At 46.5% G+C, this 17,701-nt stretch overlaps 1 protein-coding gene across 1 annotated transcript in view; it reads left to right on the top strand.

Annotated features, from left to right (window-relative positions):
- Positions 1-1,872: 1,872 nt before the first annotated feature.
- The window catches only part of YY1 (YY1 transcription factor), a 30,716-nt gene continuing 14,887 nt past the window's right edge, over positions 1,873-17,701 (top strand). Inside the window, exons 1-2 of the mRNA XM_082385860.1 lie at positions 1,873-2,549; positions 16,505-16,667. Coding sequence (XP_082241986.1) covers positions 1,877-2,549; positions 16,505-16,667 — 836 coding nt within the window. The 5' untranslated portion in view covers positions 1,873-1,876. The remainder of the gene's footprint in view (positions 2,550-16,504; positions 16,668-17,701) is intronic.

The raw sequence follows: 17,701 nt of genomic DNA, 5'->3' as shown, positions 1-17,701 counted from the left end.
AAGACACCTGCTTGCTTTAACAAGTTGGATCTAAGATTAATGTATATATTACAGTTCAGAATAATCACGGTGTTCACCTGCAAGAACACTGTTCCAAAAGACAAGGCTAAACGTTGTGAATATACACGTTTGAGAAATTCATTCAGCCGTTAAATTGGCCAAACGGGTACAACAAAGACACACCTTCCCAGCTTCTCACTTTCACATGATTTTCTTTCTTAAAAACCAGTTTTTATTTCTATTGCTTCAAACTCAAAGTCAGGTCGACCAAAACAATGAATAAGGGAAAAACCACTTCGCTGCAACATAGCTAACTATTCAGGAAAGGTTAATTGCCGCTAATTCGTACCAGGAAAAATATAGGCTCTGCTACAGGTATAAAGGAGAACAGTCCGGGAAAATTGTGGAATTTTCAACGAGGAAACACATGCAAAGCCTGGTGGGCATTAGGAGGAGCGTCTATGCAAGTAGGAAAGAGGTGAAGACGGTGGTCGAGGGAAACAATGATTGGCTGGAGAGCAAAGAAAGGGAAGCTCAGAAGGAAATTTTCGAAAGCCACAAAAAGCCAAGCTACCGGACCAGCGGCCGGGACCCTGCAGTTCTAAGACCTATGGGGAAGCAGGCACCCAACGGCTTCGTCTCAGGTTTCCGCGGGTCACAAAAGGATAACGGACATCCTCCCAACGGTGGACCTGGGGGCTCCACGCGCCGCTTCCGCCCGCCCCGCCCCGCCCCGCGTGCAACCCACCTGCGCTTGGTCCCGGACCCAGCGGGGAACGGGGACCAGGTGCTCGCGGCGATATATGCAGACCCGCGGGCGCCGGCGGACGTTTCCCTCCGCTACCCGCCCGCCCACCCTCCTTTGTTCGCCTGGCCCTCCTCCCTCACTCGGCCGCCATCGCCGCCCGAAGCTAGGCGTCAAGAGCGAACGCCGCCCGACACGAAAAAGGAGGCACAAGCGTTTCTCGTCAAAGCAGACTTTATTGGGGCGCCGGGACCGCCCCGCGCGCGCCGCCCGCTCCCCCTCGCGGCCCCCGGGCCGCCCACCGGCCGGGACCCTGCGTTCGGTCGGCCCCGCCCTGCCCCGCAGACCCCCTCCCCCGCGGCGCCGGGGGCCGCGCGGACGGCTCACCGGCTCCAAGGCGGCGGCTGCAGCGTCGACGCCCCGCTCCCGAGTGCGGCCCGGGCCCGGGGCGGCGGGCTCCGCAGCTGTGGCACCGCGAAGGGCGGGGGCCGCGCGACTCGCGGCGGCTGCGGCGGCTGCGGCGCGCTGACGTCACGCGCAGCGGCAGCCAGCGCGCGCGGAGGCCGTCCCCGCGGCCCCAATCCGGGAGGAGCCCGGGTTGAGTGGGCGGGGCCGCGGCGGCGAACGGGCAGATCGATTGGCAGAGGAGGAGGAGCGAGAGGGCGAGCAGGCAAGTAGGAGCGAGGCGGGGCGGGCCGAGGCTGCACGGAAGTCTCGCGAGGCCGAGCCTGAGCGGAGTGTGGCGGCGGCGGCGGCGGCGAGATCTGGGCTCGGGGTGAGGAGTTGGTATTTGTGTGGAAGGAGGCGGAGGCGCAGGAGGAAGGGGAAAGCGGAGCGCCGGCCCGGAGGGCGGGAGGAGGCGCGGCCAAAGCGGGCGGCCGAGGCGCGGCGGGGCGCCGGGGCGAGCAGCGGCCGAGCGAGCGCGGGGCGCACCGAGGCGAGGAGGCGGGGAAGCCCGCCGCCGCCGCCGCCGCGCCCGCCCCTTCCCCCCGCCGCCCGCCCCCTCTCCCCCCGCCCGCCCGCCGCCTTCCTCCCTCTGCCTTCCTTCCCCACGGCCGGCAGCCTCCTCGCCCGCCTGCCCGCAGCCCCGGAGCTGAGGCCGCCGCGGCGGTGGCGGCCGAGCCCTCAGTCATGGCCTCGGGCGACACCCTCTACATCGCCACGGACGGCTCGGAGATGCCGGCCGAGATCGTGGAGCTGCACGAGATCGAGGTGGAGACCATCCCGGTGGAGACCATCGAGACCACGGTGGTGGGCGAGGAGGAGGAGGAGGACGACGACGACGAGGACGGTGGCGGCGGCGACCACGGCGGCGGGGGCGGCCACGGGCACGCGGGCAGCCACCACCACCACCACCACCACCATCACCACCCGCCCATGATCGCGCTGCAGCCGCTCGTCACCGACGACCCGACCCAGGTGCACCACCACCAGGAGGTGATCCTGGTGCAGACGCGCGAGGAGGTGGTGGGCGGCGACGACTCGGACGGGCTGCGCGCCGAGGACGGCTTCGAGGACCAGATCCTCATCCCTGTGCCCGCGCCGGCCGGCGGCGACGACGATTACATTGAGCAGACGCTGGTCACCGTGGCGGCGGCGGGCAAGAGCGGCGGCGGCGGCTCGTCGTCGTCGGGCGGCGGCCGCGTCAAGAAGGGCGGCGGCAAGAAGAGCGGCAAGAAGGGCTACCTCGGCGGCGGGGCCGGGGCGGCGGGCGGCGCGGACGCGGGCAACAAGAAGTGGGAGCAGAAGCAGGTGCAGATCAAGACCCTGGAGGGCGAGTTCTCGGTCACCATGTGGTCCTCAGGTGAGCGCCGGCGCGCGCCGGCCCCCGGGATGTTTTTGTTTTGAAGGGAAGCCATGTTTTATGTGTGTGATGGGCGCCGCCATCTTCTTCGCGGGGCAAGTATGGCGGCCCCAAAAGATGGCGGGCCGCGGCGGGGGCGGCGGGCGGCGGCGCGGCGAAGATGGCGGCGGAGGCGCGGCGCCGCCCGCTAGGCCGCAATGGCGTAGTTTCCTCGGGCGGGGCGGGGAGGGGCGGGGCGTGCTCGGCCAGCAGTCGGCCCGGGGCCCGTTGTCCGCGGAATCCGGCCGGCCGGCCGCGAGGCCGTCTCCCCGGGAGGCCCGGGGGCGCGGGAGGGCGTTGGCGGGGCTGCGCGGCCTGGACCTCGCGCCCGGGCCGCCGTCTTTCCCCGGCCTTCCTCTGGGGGGCGTCGCTGCCCCGGCTCCGCCCCCGCCCCTTCCCGGAGCCTCAACTACTCCCGGGAGGCGCCTTCCGAGGGGGGCGGGGGCGCCCGCCCGGCCCTCCTTTCGCCCGCCCCGCGCGCAGGCCGGATCCTGCCCGCGGCCGCGCTCCCCGCGCTCGCCTCGCCTCGCCTCGCCTCGGCGGGGCGGGACTTGGGCGGCACGTCGAGCTCGCGTGTGTGCGGGCTCGGCGTCGGCGGGGCCTGTCACCGCGCTGCGGCGAGGGCCTCGCCTCTGCTCCCCCCGCGGCGCCTAGTGAGAGGTGCCGCGGGTTTTTGCAGATTGCTCTCAGTCCTGGGCGTTTGGGGGAGTTTTCTTTCCTTTCTTAAGTATTTGGTTTTTTGCAGGAAGGCTGGTTAGTTACACAGCTAGGAACGTTCGCCACTAAATTGATCAAATCAAGTAAAGTTGCCAGATGCTTTTTACTTGATAGAAAACTCCTTATTTTTCCCGTGAAAAGAAGGATTCTGGAAAGGGTCTTTCTACTGTTTTAGTACTGCTTTGAACGAGGGCCAAAGAAAATATCTGGGGCAGAAGAGCCTTATCTGCATATGTAAATCTTTCTGTTTTTACTTCGTAACTGGTGTTTTCAAGTTGTTATCCTATTATCTTATCCACAGGCTATCTTGTTAAATTGTTGGAATAGTAAATAGACTGAGAATAATCCTGCGGTAACTAGTTAACCTAGTAGCTGTGATAATTAGATTTAAGTGGTAGAATACTTTACGCCATAGTTACTCCAGCGCTGTCTAATAAATTCTCACAATTGGATGGGGCCTCAAAATATGGTGAACGTTGAGTATTGAAGCGTTGTTAACATTCTCAGGAACGAATGAAATAGGCGAAAAGTCTGGACTGAGAAGCTGGTCTGGTTGTATCGTATCGACCGAAAGCCCCAGGCGGAGATAACTAAAGCTGGATGGATCTGTGACTCAGGACTGAGCGAAGGAGCGGAGGTTCTGTCAAAATGTAATAGCAAGTGCTAACAGCGCTGCTGTTCTGGATTTCGGAGGGCCTGGTAGAACTGCCAGTACTTTGAGTTTAGCAGGGGCTATAGGTTTCAATGAAACATATATTTGAGTACTTAAAAGGTTATCAAAAGATCCCTTCTGTATGCATTCTGGTAGCGCAGAGTGATTGCACAGTGATCGTGTTGGAACTAAAAGCCATGTTTTCCCATTATTAATCGGAATGGAATAAGGGAGGGGTGTTGGTTATTGATGAGTTTGCTGAATTCGGGATATCGTTTGAAATTAGATACTTGGGGAAAGATACATTAACCACATAAAGCTATATTTATTTTTTCTCACGGTATGGTCATGTTGGCTTTATAGTAATTAAGAAAACCAGGGTATTTTATATATTCTGCATTTGAGCTTACCAAATTGTTAACCCACTTCTCCATACTCAGAAAACTTGGTGATGTAGGCTTTACTTGAAGTGGTACATATCAGGTTAGCTTAAAAGTCATTATTTTCTCTCTGCAAGTGGTTGCTACAGGTTTGTACAGTTTAGGGGTATTTTAATGTCCATTTCTTTAAAGAGTTACTTGTCTGGCATGTATGGTTGGTATCTTTTGAATGGAACAGCAGAAAGGGAATCTAGTAGTTCTGTAGTAGAGTAGTTACAGATCTGAAAGAGTCCCTAGAGATCTGCTTTTTTTCTTTTCTTTTTATTGACATCATTCCCACGTGCACAGTTCGGTTGTTTTTACTGTATTCAGCAGTTGGTGCAATCATCACCACTATCTAATGCCAGAACATTTTTATCATCCCAGAAAGAAACCCCATAACTGTTATTCCCCACCCCCACCCCCCCAAGCCCTTGGCAACCACTAATCTTACTTTTTCCCTGGATTTGCCTGTTCTGGACATTTTGTTTGCATGGAATCATATAATATGTTGCCTTTTGTGTCTGGCTTAGTCTGTTTTCAAGATTTCATCCAAGTTGTAGAATGTGCTTCTTTCCTTTTTACGGCTGAGTAATATGCCATTGTAGAGATAAAACAGCAGGAGCTGCTTATTTTTGCAGATGAGAAAAGTAAGGTCTAGTTAAGGCTGAATATGTTTTAATATTTAATCACGGTTTAACTGTGTTTTGAATAGTTTTAATCCTTTGCTTTAAGGCCCATGTTTGTTTTTGCTTTTTTTCCCTGGCATGTAATTAATGAACATTTCATTGTTGCCAGATATAGGGCATAGTATTATGTATTTTTTTTTTCCCTAGATGTTCATCACTATAATTTGGGAGCGACATCCTCATTTGTAGAACTTATTAAAAACTAAACCACTTAACTAAATCACTGGGTCGAGTAGGAAAGCTAACAATAAGAGCTGAGTATTTAAAACATTTAGTTTTGAGAGAAACCTAAGAAGGCTTTCAAATCTTGAGGTTTCAGGTAGTTAGAATTTGTGACCTTCACTCGAGGCTGTTGGTATTTTAACTATCTTCGGTTAGACCAAATATAGAAGTGCTTTGTGCTAGATCGAGTAAAACATCGCAGAGCAGAAAACCATTGACATTAGAATCAGCAAATTGAAAGAAAGTCAAAAAGTATTAAATTTTTTCTCACTTTTATATATTCAGAAAGTTCAGGTTTGCCAAAAGTTACTAATCCTAACCATTCCATTCGCTATTTTGCCTTTTTTACCATGCTCTTTATCACTAAGGAGAGATGCCATAAATGTAAATTCCCATGGAGTCAAGCCCAAGAAACCCTCCAAAGTAATCCTGTCAACCCCATGACCTACAAAGGGCAGCCTGAGTCATAGAGCCCAATGCCTAACCTGGTAGCTCTGGAAGCCTGGCTTACTGATAAGCCTCGGTGCTGTCAGGTTGCGTCTCCCGATTATTAACCCTCCCTCCCCACCACCTCCAGTCAACAGCTGTCTCCCCCAGTAGGAAAAGAAAAATCCGTGTCAGAAGAGGCCACGGCTCCTGACCTACCTACAACTAGCATTTTAGGCTTTTGGAAGAGAATGAATAATAATTTTTTAAAGCATGCCAGACTCCTGGGTTGATATTTACAAAAAGCCTTTCTATTTGTTTTGATGCCTGCTTTAGTAAGATCAGTTTTATTTATTTAAAAAATTATTTTGGCTGCGTTGGGTCTTCATTGCTGCGCGCGGGCTTTCTCTAGTTGCAGTGAGCGCAGGCTTCTCATCGCGGTGGCTTTTCTTGTTGCGGAGCATGGGCTCTAGACGCTCGGGCTTCAGTAGTTGTGGTACGCGGGCTCAGTAGTTGTGGCGCACGGGCCTAGTTGCTCCGAGGCATGTGGGATCTTCCCTGACCAGGGATTGAACCTGTGTCCCCTGCATTGGCAGGGGGATTCTAAACCACTGCGCCACCAGGGAAGTCTGATCAGTTTGTTTTAAGGCTGGGAAATTCAGGGCCCACAACAGGTTATTAGCAAAAACAATTATCAAGAAGGAACATTTCCTAAGATCTACGTTCTTTTGTCATCTCATGACCTTCTCTTTCTAGGTGACCAATTTATAAACTGCTCTCACTACTTCCCATGGGAAGAGTGAACAAAAGTGAAAACTTTTTACAGTTTTTAAATCTGAACATTTACCAGTGAGTTGTGTCCTATTGTATTATTGGATAAACACACAAACATTGTATTTTCAAAATGTGGCATCAGAAACACTACCTGGATGTTGAAGAAAACATTCATGTCATTACTGTTAGCAGACTCTTAGGAAGATGTGGGCAGCTCTTGGAAGTTAGTTGACTCTGTTGTGTAAGGTTGTGCCTTCCTATTTATGGTGGACTTCACAGGTCAGGAGAGGAGCCATTTCCTAGTCCTAGGTGTCTTGTGTTAGTAGGTCCCATTCTGTTTAGCTTTGTGATTAATTATCAGTAACAGCAAGCCCAGTGGTTTCTGGGAATCTTATTAGTAGCAGCATCAAATTTCCCTTTAGAGGGCACTGACCAGAGATCTGACCTTGGCATATCTTAACTTCTGACCTTGGGATCTTTGTAAAATGACTTGTTGGAGTAGGGGGACCCCAAAAGGCATTTTTCATTTCCTTTACAGCAAAGAAATTCTACTCCTTTCTGAATTCTTATGTGATAAAAGGAAGCAGTACACTCAATTTCTTAAAGAAAACTACCCAATTTTAACATGATCTGGTGAGATAATAGGAACTCTCTTGAGTAAAATTCATAGTAACTATTCAGTTACTTTAATCTTACAGTGTGGTTTCAGATATGAATAAACATTAAGCTAATGTAAATGGTTGTGATGGGCTCTTTTCTTTCTTGTGTAAGTTATTCCCCTCAAATATAAGAGCTGAGGGGCAGGGAAAGAGGCACTGTTGTGCTAGGGGCTGTTCTGTGGTGTCCGGACCCTGTCTCCTCTCCTAGGAGAGCCGTAAACTTCAGGTAGAATTTCTAGCGTCTCAGAGTATCACACTCTTAAAAACACTCCGAAGTGTCTTTCTCCTTTTCCAGTTCTCAATTCTGCTCCCTTCTTTCCCCTTTTTGTCTTCTAGATTTTAAGCACCCAAAAAAAATAGAAGCTGCTGCCATGACTCCAAATTGAGAGTTGGTTTTTAATTTTTAATTTTGTTGATAACTCACTTGTAATTTGTAGTAATACATATGGTTATTATACTAACTACGTTTTTATAGATTCTTGACAAGGACTGAATACAGACTGCTGGATTTTACTTCTGGGGATCTGACTGGATCACACACACACTATTCCTTTCTGAATTAGAGTCTAAGGCTTAAATTATGTGAATTCACTCCCTTGCCTAAAAATCCCTCAAGCACAACAGTGTGGATATACTTGATAACCACTGAACTGTAAATTTAAAAATGGTTATTAGAATGGTACATTTTATGTTTTATATCTCCACACACACATCACCATCATCATCATCCCAGAGACATACTATTGCATTCAGTAAAATCCAAACTTCTCGTAACCTGCCAGGCCACACATGATTTGGCCCCTGCTTTCCTTCCTGACTTCCTTCCTTGTCCCTATGCTCCCATTATGCTCCAACCTTCCCAGCCTTCTTTCAGTTTCTTGAACTTGTTGCTTTGCACTTACTCTTACCTCTGCTTCCAGTGCTCTGACCCCAGATGTTCACCTTCTTAGTGCCATCTGTTTTTCAAGTCTCAGCTCTCAGAGGCCTACCCTTTCATCCTTTCAAATTAGCACCCCCCTCGCCATCATTCTCTCTCAACCCTGTTTTATTTTCTTTGTAGCACCGCCTGAAATTGTCTTGCTTTTATCTTTTAACTTGCTGCTTGTCTACTTCCTCTAGAGTGTAAGTCCTGGGCTGTAACCCTGCAGCCTTAACGGTGGTACAAGGCACATAGAAGATTCTCAGTAAATAACTGAGTGAATGAGTACATGGAATTGTGCTATAAGGCAGATCCTAGCCTAGAGTCCAAAATACCACTCTTACCTATTACTACTTTCAGAAAAGGAGTAGTAAGTGTGAGGAGAGGGTAGAGAAGCATTCGTTTTTTAGAAAAAGCATGGACTTTAGTCAGTTCTAGATTCAAATGCTGGATCTACCACTTACTGTGCCTCTTTAGATACACTACTTGGCATTTCTCCCCCGCCCCGGCCACGCCATGCAGCATGTGGGATCTTATTTCCCCACCAGAGGTCGAACCCGCACCCCCTGCAGTGGAAGCGCGGAGTCTTAACCACTGGACCACCAGGGAAGTCCCACTACTTGGCATTTCTGAGGCTTGATTTCTTCAACCAAAAACTTGAGGTTAATACCATAAAGGTTTTGTTTGAATTGAGGAATGTGACAGTTGCTGGCATGAAACAGGTACTCAGTAAATGATAGTATCCCTGCCTAAGGTCTCTGCTAGTGGGGAAAAGTGGAAACAGCCTATGTCTGATTTTTTGTTGCTTAGCAATGAATCTCAAGTATTAGCTCTCCCCCATTTCGGTGAAGGTTTGGCTTGATGGCGGTGGTGAGTAGATAATGTCATTTTGGTCAAAAGTTACCTAGAATGGTCAGACCAAAATTAATGGCCTAAGATGGAAGGTGTGGAGAAACAAAATCTAGCCAACCCACAAATAAATAAATAAATAAATAAATAGGGAAGTAGGTAAAGTAATATGTAAATTGGTGAAAATCAGGATCACAGAAAAAAAGGAAGCATTAGGGTCAACCCTAATGAGCTTCCTGGCAATCAAGATAAATAAGGAAACTATACTACTGTTAGCTGATTCTAAGATAGAAAAACTTCTAAGGGAATCAAACTTTTCTTAGGACTGAATTCTAAAATAAACTGTTTTCTATATGAAGGGGCCCACTGAGTGATAGCAATGCACAGATTCCAGCTAGTATAGTGTCAGATTTCATGTAGTGTCTTGGAGCAGCCAAAAGACTTAAATGTAACCTAATTGAAGGTGATTCTTTACTTGCTTACTATAGTTTTTAAAAGTTTAACATTCTTTAAAAACCATAAGCATAGGACCTACTCTTCCACTTAGGCCCAGGAGGGAGGGCAAAGTGGAATAAAGGTTTTTTGTTTGTTTGTTTTTTGGAATAAAGGTGTTTTTGCACACCTCTTTTCCAGACACCATGGTTCCCATTTAATGTGTTACCTTGTTTCAGCCTTATATATGATAGGTGGTCTACCCTTTAATAAATAAGGAAACCAAAGAAGGCTCAGTGATAGCAATGAGAGGCCTCTTGAAGGAAAGAGATCTTGATCTGGGCTTTGGAAAGCCCAGATGGGGGATGAGAGGTGGGCAAGAAGGGAAGGAGCGTTGTGTTTGTTCACATACCTTTTATCAGACATTGAATAACATTGCAAGCAAACCAGTTTGGTGGGAGCATGGAGGGCATGTGAAGCTCCACTTTTGAACCTGTTTTCTAGGCCTGTAGAGTGCTCCCAGCCTTTACATTTAGTTCCTTAGTCATTTCTTTTTGACTGTAAATGGTTTGAGTCTCTTTGCTTTGCCTCTCAAACGACTGAGAGTGGCTATAGCTTTGGTAACTTAGAAACTGAATAGCTAAGAGACAGGAACTTATTTATGTACCTTTTTAACCTTTTGAATAGGTCCATGTACAGAAAAAAGAATGTTTTTAAAATGTGAATGAATAGATTGCCCTGCGGAAACAATTCAAAGTGTGCCACCCCATTCCTGGATGATATTGGCTAGAGTTTGTTTTTCCAACACCTTCCATCTTAGGCCTGGTTGTTGTAGGTCATTTGCCTCTAGCCGTAGTGTTAGTGAGCATGGGAATCATCTAATCCACACTTTTGACTAGAAGTTTTCTCAATATTACATTTTTCCTACCACCCTACTTCTTTGAATCAATGACTTGTTTTCTCAGCTTTTTCCAAACAGGAATTCTGAGATTTCGTTTTCATTTGCTCTGCCCAGTTGCGTTGTATAATCACAATTATAAGTTTAAGTCACGTTGATTATAGAAACCGATTTTTTTGTTTGTTTTGGAGTATAGTTGATTTACTATGTTATGTTAGTTTCAGGTCTATAGAAACTGATTTTGGTGACACTTCTAATGTGGATTAACCCTGTCCCCTTGAAACAATGAGATAATTAACTAAGTCCTACCCTCAAGGAAAACTCCAGAGGAGAATATACAAAACAGATTTTAAAGCAAATTTAGATACTTTGTTTCATGAACATGCTTTACTTTGATGTGTATTTGTTTGTTTGTTTTTAATTTATTTTATTTTATTTATTTTTGGCTGCGTCGGGGTCTTCGTTGCTGCCCGCGGGCTTTCTCTAGTTGCGGTGGGGGGGGGGGCTACTCTTTGTTGCCATGCGCGGGCTTCTCATAGCCGTGGCTTCTTTTGTTGTGGAACATGGGCTCTAGGCGCTCGGGCTTCAGTAGTTGTGGCTCGAGGGCTCTAGAGCGCAGGCTCAGTAGTTGTGGTGCACGAGCTTAGTTGCTACGCAGCATGTGGGATCTTCCCAGACCAGGGCTTGAACCCGTGTCCCCTGCATTGGCAGGCGGATTCTTAACCACTGCGCCACCAGGGAAGTCCCTTGATGTGTATTTGATAATTACTCCATTGCCAGTCGCTAGAACTCAGTAACACATATAAGAAAATTGATAATCAGAGCTGATCAGTTAACACCTTCATCCTCCTCTATACAGCGAAATCTATTTCAGTAGTAATTCTGAAATGGAAGGAATATAATAATGGCCACTGCAGGCAGTGAAAATCTGTATTTGAATACATATTATAATAGTAAAACATTTTAAAATAAAATTGTACAAAAAGAAAAAATGAATTAATACTTCTCACTTACATTTTTTGAACAAAGAGGGAAGCTTATGTACATATGGTCTGTAAATGCAGTATTTGTCTTTTAGTGCATCATAAATTTCTATTTGGCAAAAACTTCTGAAGATTTTCTTTGCAAAAATCAGATAAAATGGCCAAATTATAAACAGTGACATAATTTGATCTGTTGCTTTAATATGTGTCCAGTTCTTGGTGGAAATGAGGCAGACATCTTTGATTTCTTCTGGCAATAGATCCTAGCATCTTTTGTCATTTCTCTAGTAGTCTTCTTTGAAATGTGATTTTTTTCCCCTATATAAATAGTTTATTTTCTTAAATTTTGCTGTTGAATAGTTAACAACCCTCTGTTTTACAGTTTCTGTGCACTGGTCTTCAAGGAGTTCTCCAAATTAACTTCCATGAAATACAGTGTTTGTTAAGGAATAAGTAAGAAATGTGATGATAATATGAAGTTTTAAGTATATATTATGAAAGCATACAGTAACCACAGCAATTATTTAGAACTTAGACCAACAGAAGTTTTTTTTGTTTTTTTTTTTTTAAGGAAAGAATATCATTGACATTGTTTTTGAAGTGCAAGTATATAGTGATAATCAAAAGCAGACTGACGTTTAATCAGTTTAATTACGGTTTTTAAAACGATGTACAGATCATGCACTTATTGTGTGTACTTCAGGACAGATTGCTTTCACTGTGCCACTTTCACTTGGTGTGTCACTGATTAAGATTCTCATTAGACAAAGGTGGTTTTCTCTCTCCATCTGAACATATCTCTTCAGTCTCCTTTGCAAAGTCCTCATTCTCTCAATATTGGAATTACACAGCTTTTGGTTCTGAGCCTTTTCTCTTTCTATATTTTTTTTATAGATAAGAGATATTTCTGCAGCTTTAAATGCAGTTTGTATGCCAGTGATTCCCATTATATTTCTCTCCAACCTAATTTCTTCTTATCCCCAGTACGTAGCTATTTTTTACCTCCTTGAGGTCTGTCCACTAGGTGTCGCACAGTTAGCTAGTGGAACCAAACCAAAGTGGGATTCCAGATCCTCTCCTGCAGATTGTCTCTTCCCCCATTTTCCATCTTAGCTAATGACACCACTGTCCTCCACGAAACACAAACAAGAAACTGAGATGGCATACTTGACATCCCTCTTCCACGCCCCCACCGGTCTGATTCATCACCCAGCCATGTTCATTCCTCCTCCACAATAAAACTTGAATCTAACCTGTTTTGTTTTTTTTTTTTTTAAATAAATTTATTTATTTTATTTATTTATTTTTGGCTGCGTTGGGTATTCATTGCTGCACGTGGGCTTTCTCTAGTTACAGCGAGCGGGGGCTACTCTTCAGTGCGGTGCACGGGCTTCTCATTGCGGTGGCTTCTCTTGTCGCGGAGCACGGGCTCTAGGCGCGCGGGCTTCTGTAGTTGTGGCACGTGGGCTTATTTGCTCCATGGCATGTGGGATCTTCCCGGACCAGGGCTTGAACCCTTGTCCCCTGCATTGGCAGGCGGGTTCTTAACCACTGTGCCACCAGGGAAGTCCCATGTATTCTAATTCTTAATCATTTGATTGTTTTCTGGGTACTTTATATTCTTTTTTTATATATATATAAATTTATTTATTTATTTATTTTTGGCTGTGTTGCGTCTTCGTTTCTGTGCGAGGGCTTTCTCTAGTTGCGGCAAGTGGGGACCACTCTTCATCGCAGTGCACGGGCCTCTCACTGTCGCGGTCTCTCCTGTTGCGGAGCACAGGCTCCAGACGCGCAGGCTCAGTAGTTGTGGCTCACGGGCCTAGTTGCTCCACGGCATGTGGGATCTTCCCAGACCAGGGCTCGAACCGGTGTCCCCTGCATTGGCAGGCGGATTCCTAACCACTGCGCCACCAGGGAAGTCCGGTACTTTATATTCTTGAATGTTGGAACTAAGAACTGATCCTCAAGAAATATTTCCTCATTCGACTTCAGTTTGTGTCACCCCAAAATTCATATGTTGAAGCCCTAATCCCTGATGCAATGGTATTTGGAGGGTGGGGCCTTTGGAAAGTTATTAGGTTATAAAGCCCTCATGGATGGGGTTAGTGCTCTTATAATAAGAGACAGAAATTATGTAATGTGATGAGAAATGGTGTGTATGTAAGGATACAACAAGAAGACATCTGATGTCTGGGAACCAGGAAGAAGGGATTCAACGGGCTGGCACCTTGATCTCCCGAACTGTAAGGAATCCATTTCTGTTTAGGCCACCCAGTCTAGAGTATTTTTGCTATAGCAGCCGGAACCGACTGAGACAGCTTCCCTCGCCAGAATGTAAGTCCCAAGAGGGCAGAGACCTGGTTTTGTTTCTGCTGCCTAGAACAGTGCCGGGCTCACAGGAGGCCCTCAGTATTACGTGTTGAACTAATACAGGAATGGTTGAGCCTGTGATTCCTTTATGCCAAGAGTTCAGGTTTCTTTCTGCCCCAGCTCACTTGAGACATCATCCTTATCAGTGGCTTGCTCAGAGCAGCAGTGATTCTCAACCTTGCCATCATTCTTGTATTTATTAGAAAGATACAAACAAGAATGTGTCTTCACTGTGAGAAGAAAAATCGTTTCAGTGAAGAAAAATAGCCCCCCTACCCACCAGTTTATTTCGATACCACTAGAAAGTTGATGTGGTAGTAGTTGTGCCTAGGCTGGAGCGATCAGAGGGTAAAGGAATTATCACAGCCCTGAGAAAAGAAATGAGAGAACCTGGTCACAGTGCGGAGTCCCAGCTTTGTAACTTGTGATCGATAACCACATTTCCTGTTCTTTTTTAGTAATGCATCCAGCTGGGTTTTCTTAGGCTTCTTCATATGTAAATGGGTAACCTGGGTTATATTATCAGGTTCTTTCTAGTTCCAAACAAGAGGCCGCTGAGCCTAACAGTAAAGCGCGCAGGTCTTAGAGTTCACCCCTGTTACTCACTAACTGGTTAACCCTGAGCAAGTTACTTAACCTCTCTGTGTCTCTGCTTTCTCTTCTGTAAAATGAACTTGCTAATTTGCCCACTTCATAGGGTAATATGTGCAGTGATTAAAATAGTGCCTTCCCAGAAACATTCAATAACATGTCAGCTGCTATTATATTCTGTGGTTCCTTGTAATGACCTATAATGTTCCCTAAAGTGAAGAGCGGTGGGAAAGGAGAAGCATTTAAAGTTTAAAACTGTTGTAGTCTGTGCTTTGCATTGTGAAGCAATTTGATGGAGAAGCAGAAATTTTCAGTTAGCATTGAGAGTTTTGAAGCATTCTATTTTCTGCTTTAGTCACCAAAGTAGTAGAAGACTGGTTTTGGTCTCTGGGCGCTTCACTCTAGTTTGAGAGACAAGGCCAACAGAAGTTCAAAACAGCATGATTTAGAGTTCATCAATGTTATTATTCAGAAATAATCCAGGAATTCAAAGGTAAGAATCTGAGGTTGGAGCGATGAAATCAGCCAGCCCTTAGAGAATTTGAGCTAGACTCCAGAGGGTAGGCTGGGTTTGGAGAGAGGTGATGAGAAAGAGGAAAGGGAGAAACTCCTTATTCTTACTGAATATTTCCTGCCAAGCACTTCTGATTTAACCTGTGTGAAAAACAGGCTGGTTGGAATATAGAGGGCATGTGCAAAGGAGAAATAAAATACTAGATATGGTAAAATGAGACCAGACAGCATTAGGACCCAGAATGGTCAGTAGGATTTGGTGTCTAGAATATAGGGGACTCATTGTGGGGGTCAGTATTCCTTTTTTTTTTCTTTTTTTTTTTTTTTAACCTGTTGGATTTGTGATGGTATTAGAACATATAAGTAGAGCTCTCCTACATTCTTTGAATACATTTTTAATTTATTTATTTATGTATTTTTCTTTATTTCTTTGGCTGCGTCGGGTCTCAGTTGTGGCATGCGGGGTCTTTGTTGAGGCATGTGGGATCTTCTGCCGCCGCGCGGGGGCTTCTCTAGTTGTGGCGTGCGGATTTTCTCTCTCTAGTTGTGGCACACGGGCTCTCTCATTGAGGCACACAAGGTCAGTAGTTGAGAGGTCCGTGGGCTCAGTTGCCCCGAGGCATGTGGGATCTTAGTTCCCCAATCAGGGATTGAACCCATGTCCCCTGCATTGGAAAGTGGATTCTTTACCACTGGACCACCAGGGAAGTCCCTGAACCCATATTTATTGAGGACCAAACTACATGCCGACTCAGAGCAAGGCTCTAGGGATACATGGGGATGAAAACGGACAGATATCCCTGTCCTCGTGGAGTTTACAGTCTAGTGGGAGTGGGTGACAGAAATCACACAGCTATGAGTACACATTGTAGTCAATAAAAATTGCACAGGTAAAGGCCATGAGGTTAGGGTGGATGGGCCATGGTACATTGGAGGAACTTAAAAGGCCAATATAGCTGGAGCTAAGAGTGAGGGGAGAATAGTGAAGAATGAGGAGGCTGGAGCGGTAGGCAAGAGGCTAGCTAAGAGGTGAAGGCTAGAAAATCAGACCTGAGTCAGCGTTGCAGAGTTGGTGGTTAACAGGAAGTGTGTGTGGCGGACAGAAAGCAGAACTCTGAGAAGTGGTAGGAGGAGAAGCAAGGAAGCCGAAGATAAGCCGCCGGTTAGAGAAGTGGGCGTAGAACCCGGAAAAGTGGGTGCTGAGGACAGTAATGGCCAACGCTTCCCACTGGGCTAAGAAGGAACACTGAGGGAAAGGTTGTTGACTTTGGCATTGAGGATTTTGGTGACCTTCAAGCAGAAACAGGGTTTTAAGAGATTGAGGGGAAAGACTGGGTGGGTAAGAGGTAACGGCTGTAAATCCCCCATTAAAGAAGCTGCTAAGGAAAGCGTTTTTTTTTTTTTTTTTTTAAAGAAATTCACGTTCTTTTATTTATTTATTTATTTATGACCGTGTTGAGTCTTCGTTTCTGTGCGAGGGCTTTCTCTAGTTGCGGCAAGTGGGGACCACTCTTCATCGCAGTGCACGGGCCTCTCACCATCGCGGCCTCTCTTGTTGCGGAGCACAGGCTCCAGACGCGCAGGCTCAGTAATTGTGGCTCACACGGGCCCAGTTGCTCTGTGGCATGTGGGATCTTCCCAGACCAGGGCTCGAACCCGTGTCCCCTGCATTGGCAGGCAGATTCTCAACCACTGCGCCACCAGGGAAGCCCGAAAGCGTTTTTTATAGTTTTAAAAATGTGTTTGCTTACATATACTTCTTTACTCAGCTAAGACGATCCATCTTATGATGATTTTCAGATGAAAAAAAAGATATTGACCATGAGACGGTGGTTGAAGAACAGATCATTGGAGAGAACTCACCTCCCGATTATTCAGAGTATATGACAGGAAAGAAACTTCCTCCTGGAGGGATACCTGGCATTGATCTCTCAGATCCCAAACAACTAGCAGAATTTGCTAGGTAAGTTATAAGAACTTTTCCTTTCTTTTAGTTAAAGAAAGTACTTGAGTGTTGCCAGCTGTGTTTTTTGGTGCCTAAGTTACAATAGTGGTTTGTATTCTTGCTCTAGGGAAGCTTCTGAAAACAAAAGCAGTTGGTTTTTATTTTCAGTAGTAACTATGCTATGAATGTAAGTGGCAACATTTTAGATTTGAATAAGATGAAGCAAATACCTACTCTTTCATTCTGTAATTGATGTTGCTGTGAATAAATAAAATTGCACATAATTTGTTTGGAAATGGATCTTTACACTGCCTCCTGGCCTCTTTGTATACATTTTAAATTTGCGTGTATTGTCCTGGTCTGAAGCTGCTGGAGGCCTGGGTCTGTACTGGATTTGTACAGCTGACCGCTGGAAAGGACTTCATCAGTTCCGATTTCAGCATGTCATCAGTTAGGCTCCCGGTGTTTTGTTGATTTAAGCTGGCATGACAGGAAGAGATCAAATATTTAGGGCCAGGACCCTGTGCCCGACTATCCAAGGTGAGGAGCAGGAAGGAAGGTCTGAACCCAATGGTTGTTTATTTGTTTTGCCTGAAACCAGCCAGATTCCTATAGAAACCTTGGCCCCTTTTTACATTATTTTCTAGTATAGTTTGGCAGTTTTTATAAGGACGTGAGAAAACCCACACAGATGTAAAATTTTAAATAAAATGAAATGAACTAATAAAATCTAGAGTAGGAAGTATACTCCTTTTCCCTACTTGAGGGTGAATGGAACCTGGAACAGCCCAGGAAATGGAGGCAAAGACAGAATCAGTAAGAAAGAAATCTTTGTGCTCTCCTGTCCTGTCTGACAGAGTGGAGCACCTTTCCCACCCACCCCCACCCCCCACCCCGTCTCTTGAGAGCAGAGTAGGGAAGAGCTGGAGACCCTGGGGTGTCCTGGTTTCTCCCAGCCCGCCAAAAACAAGCTGGGCGGCCTCTGGCCATTTGGAACCTCAGTTTCTCCACATGTCATGTGGGTATAAGAATACCATTGTGCTTCGATAAAA

This window comes from Balaenoptera borealis (genome assembly GCF_965194805.1).
Source record: "Balaenoptera borealis genome assembly, chromosome: 3".
NCBI classification, from domain to species: Eukaryota; Metazoa; Chordata; class Mammalia; order Artiodactyla; family Balaenopteridae; genus Balaenoptera; species Balaenoptera borealis.
The sequence above is the reverse complement of the archived record's forward strand: the minus strand, read 5'-3'. Positions and strand labels throughout refer to the sequence as shown.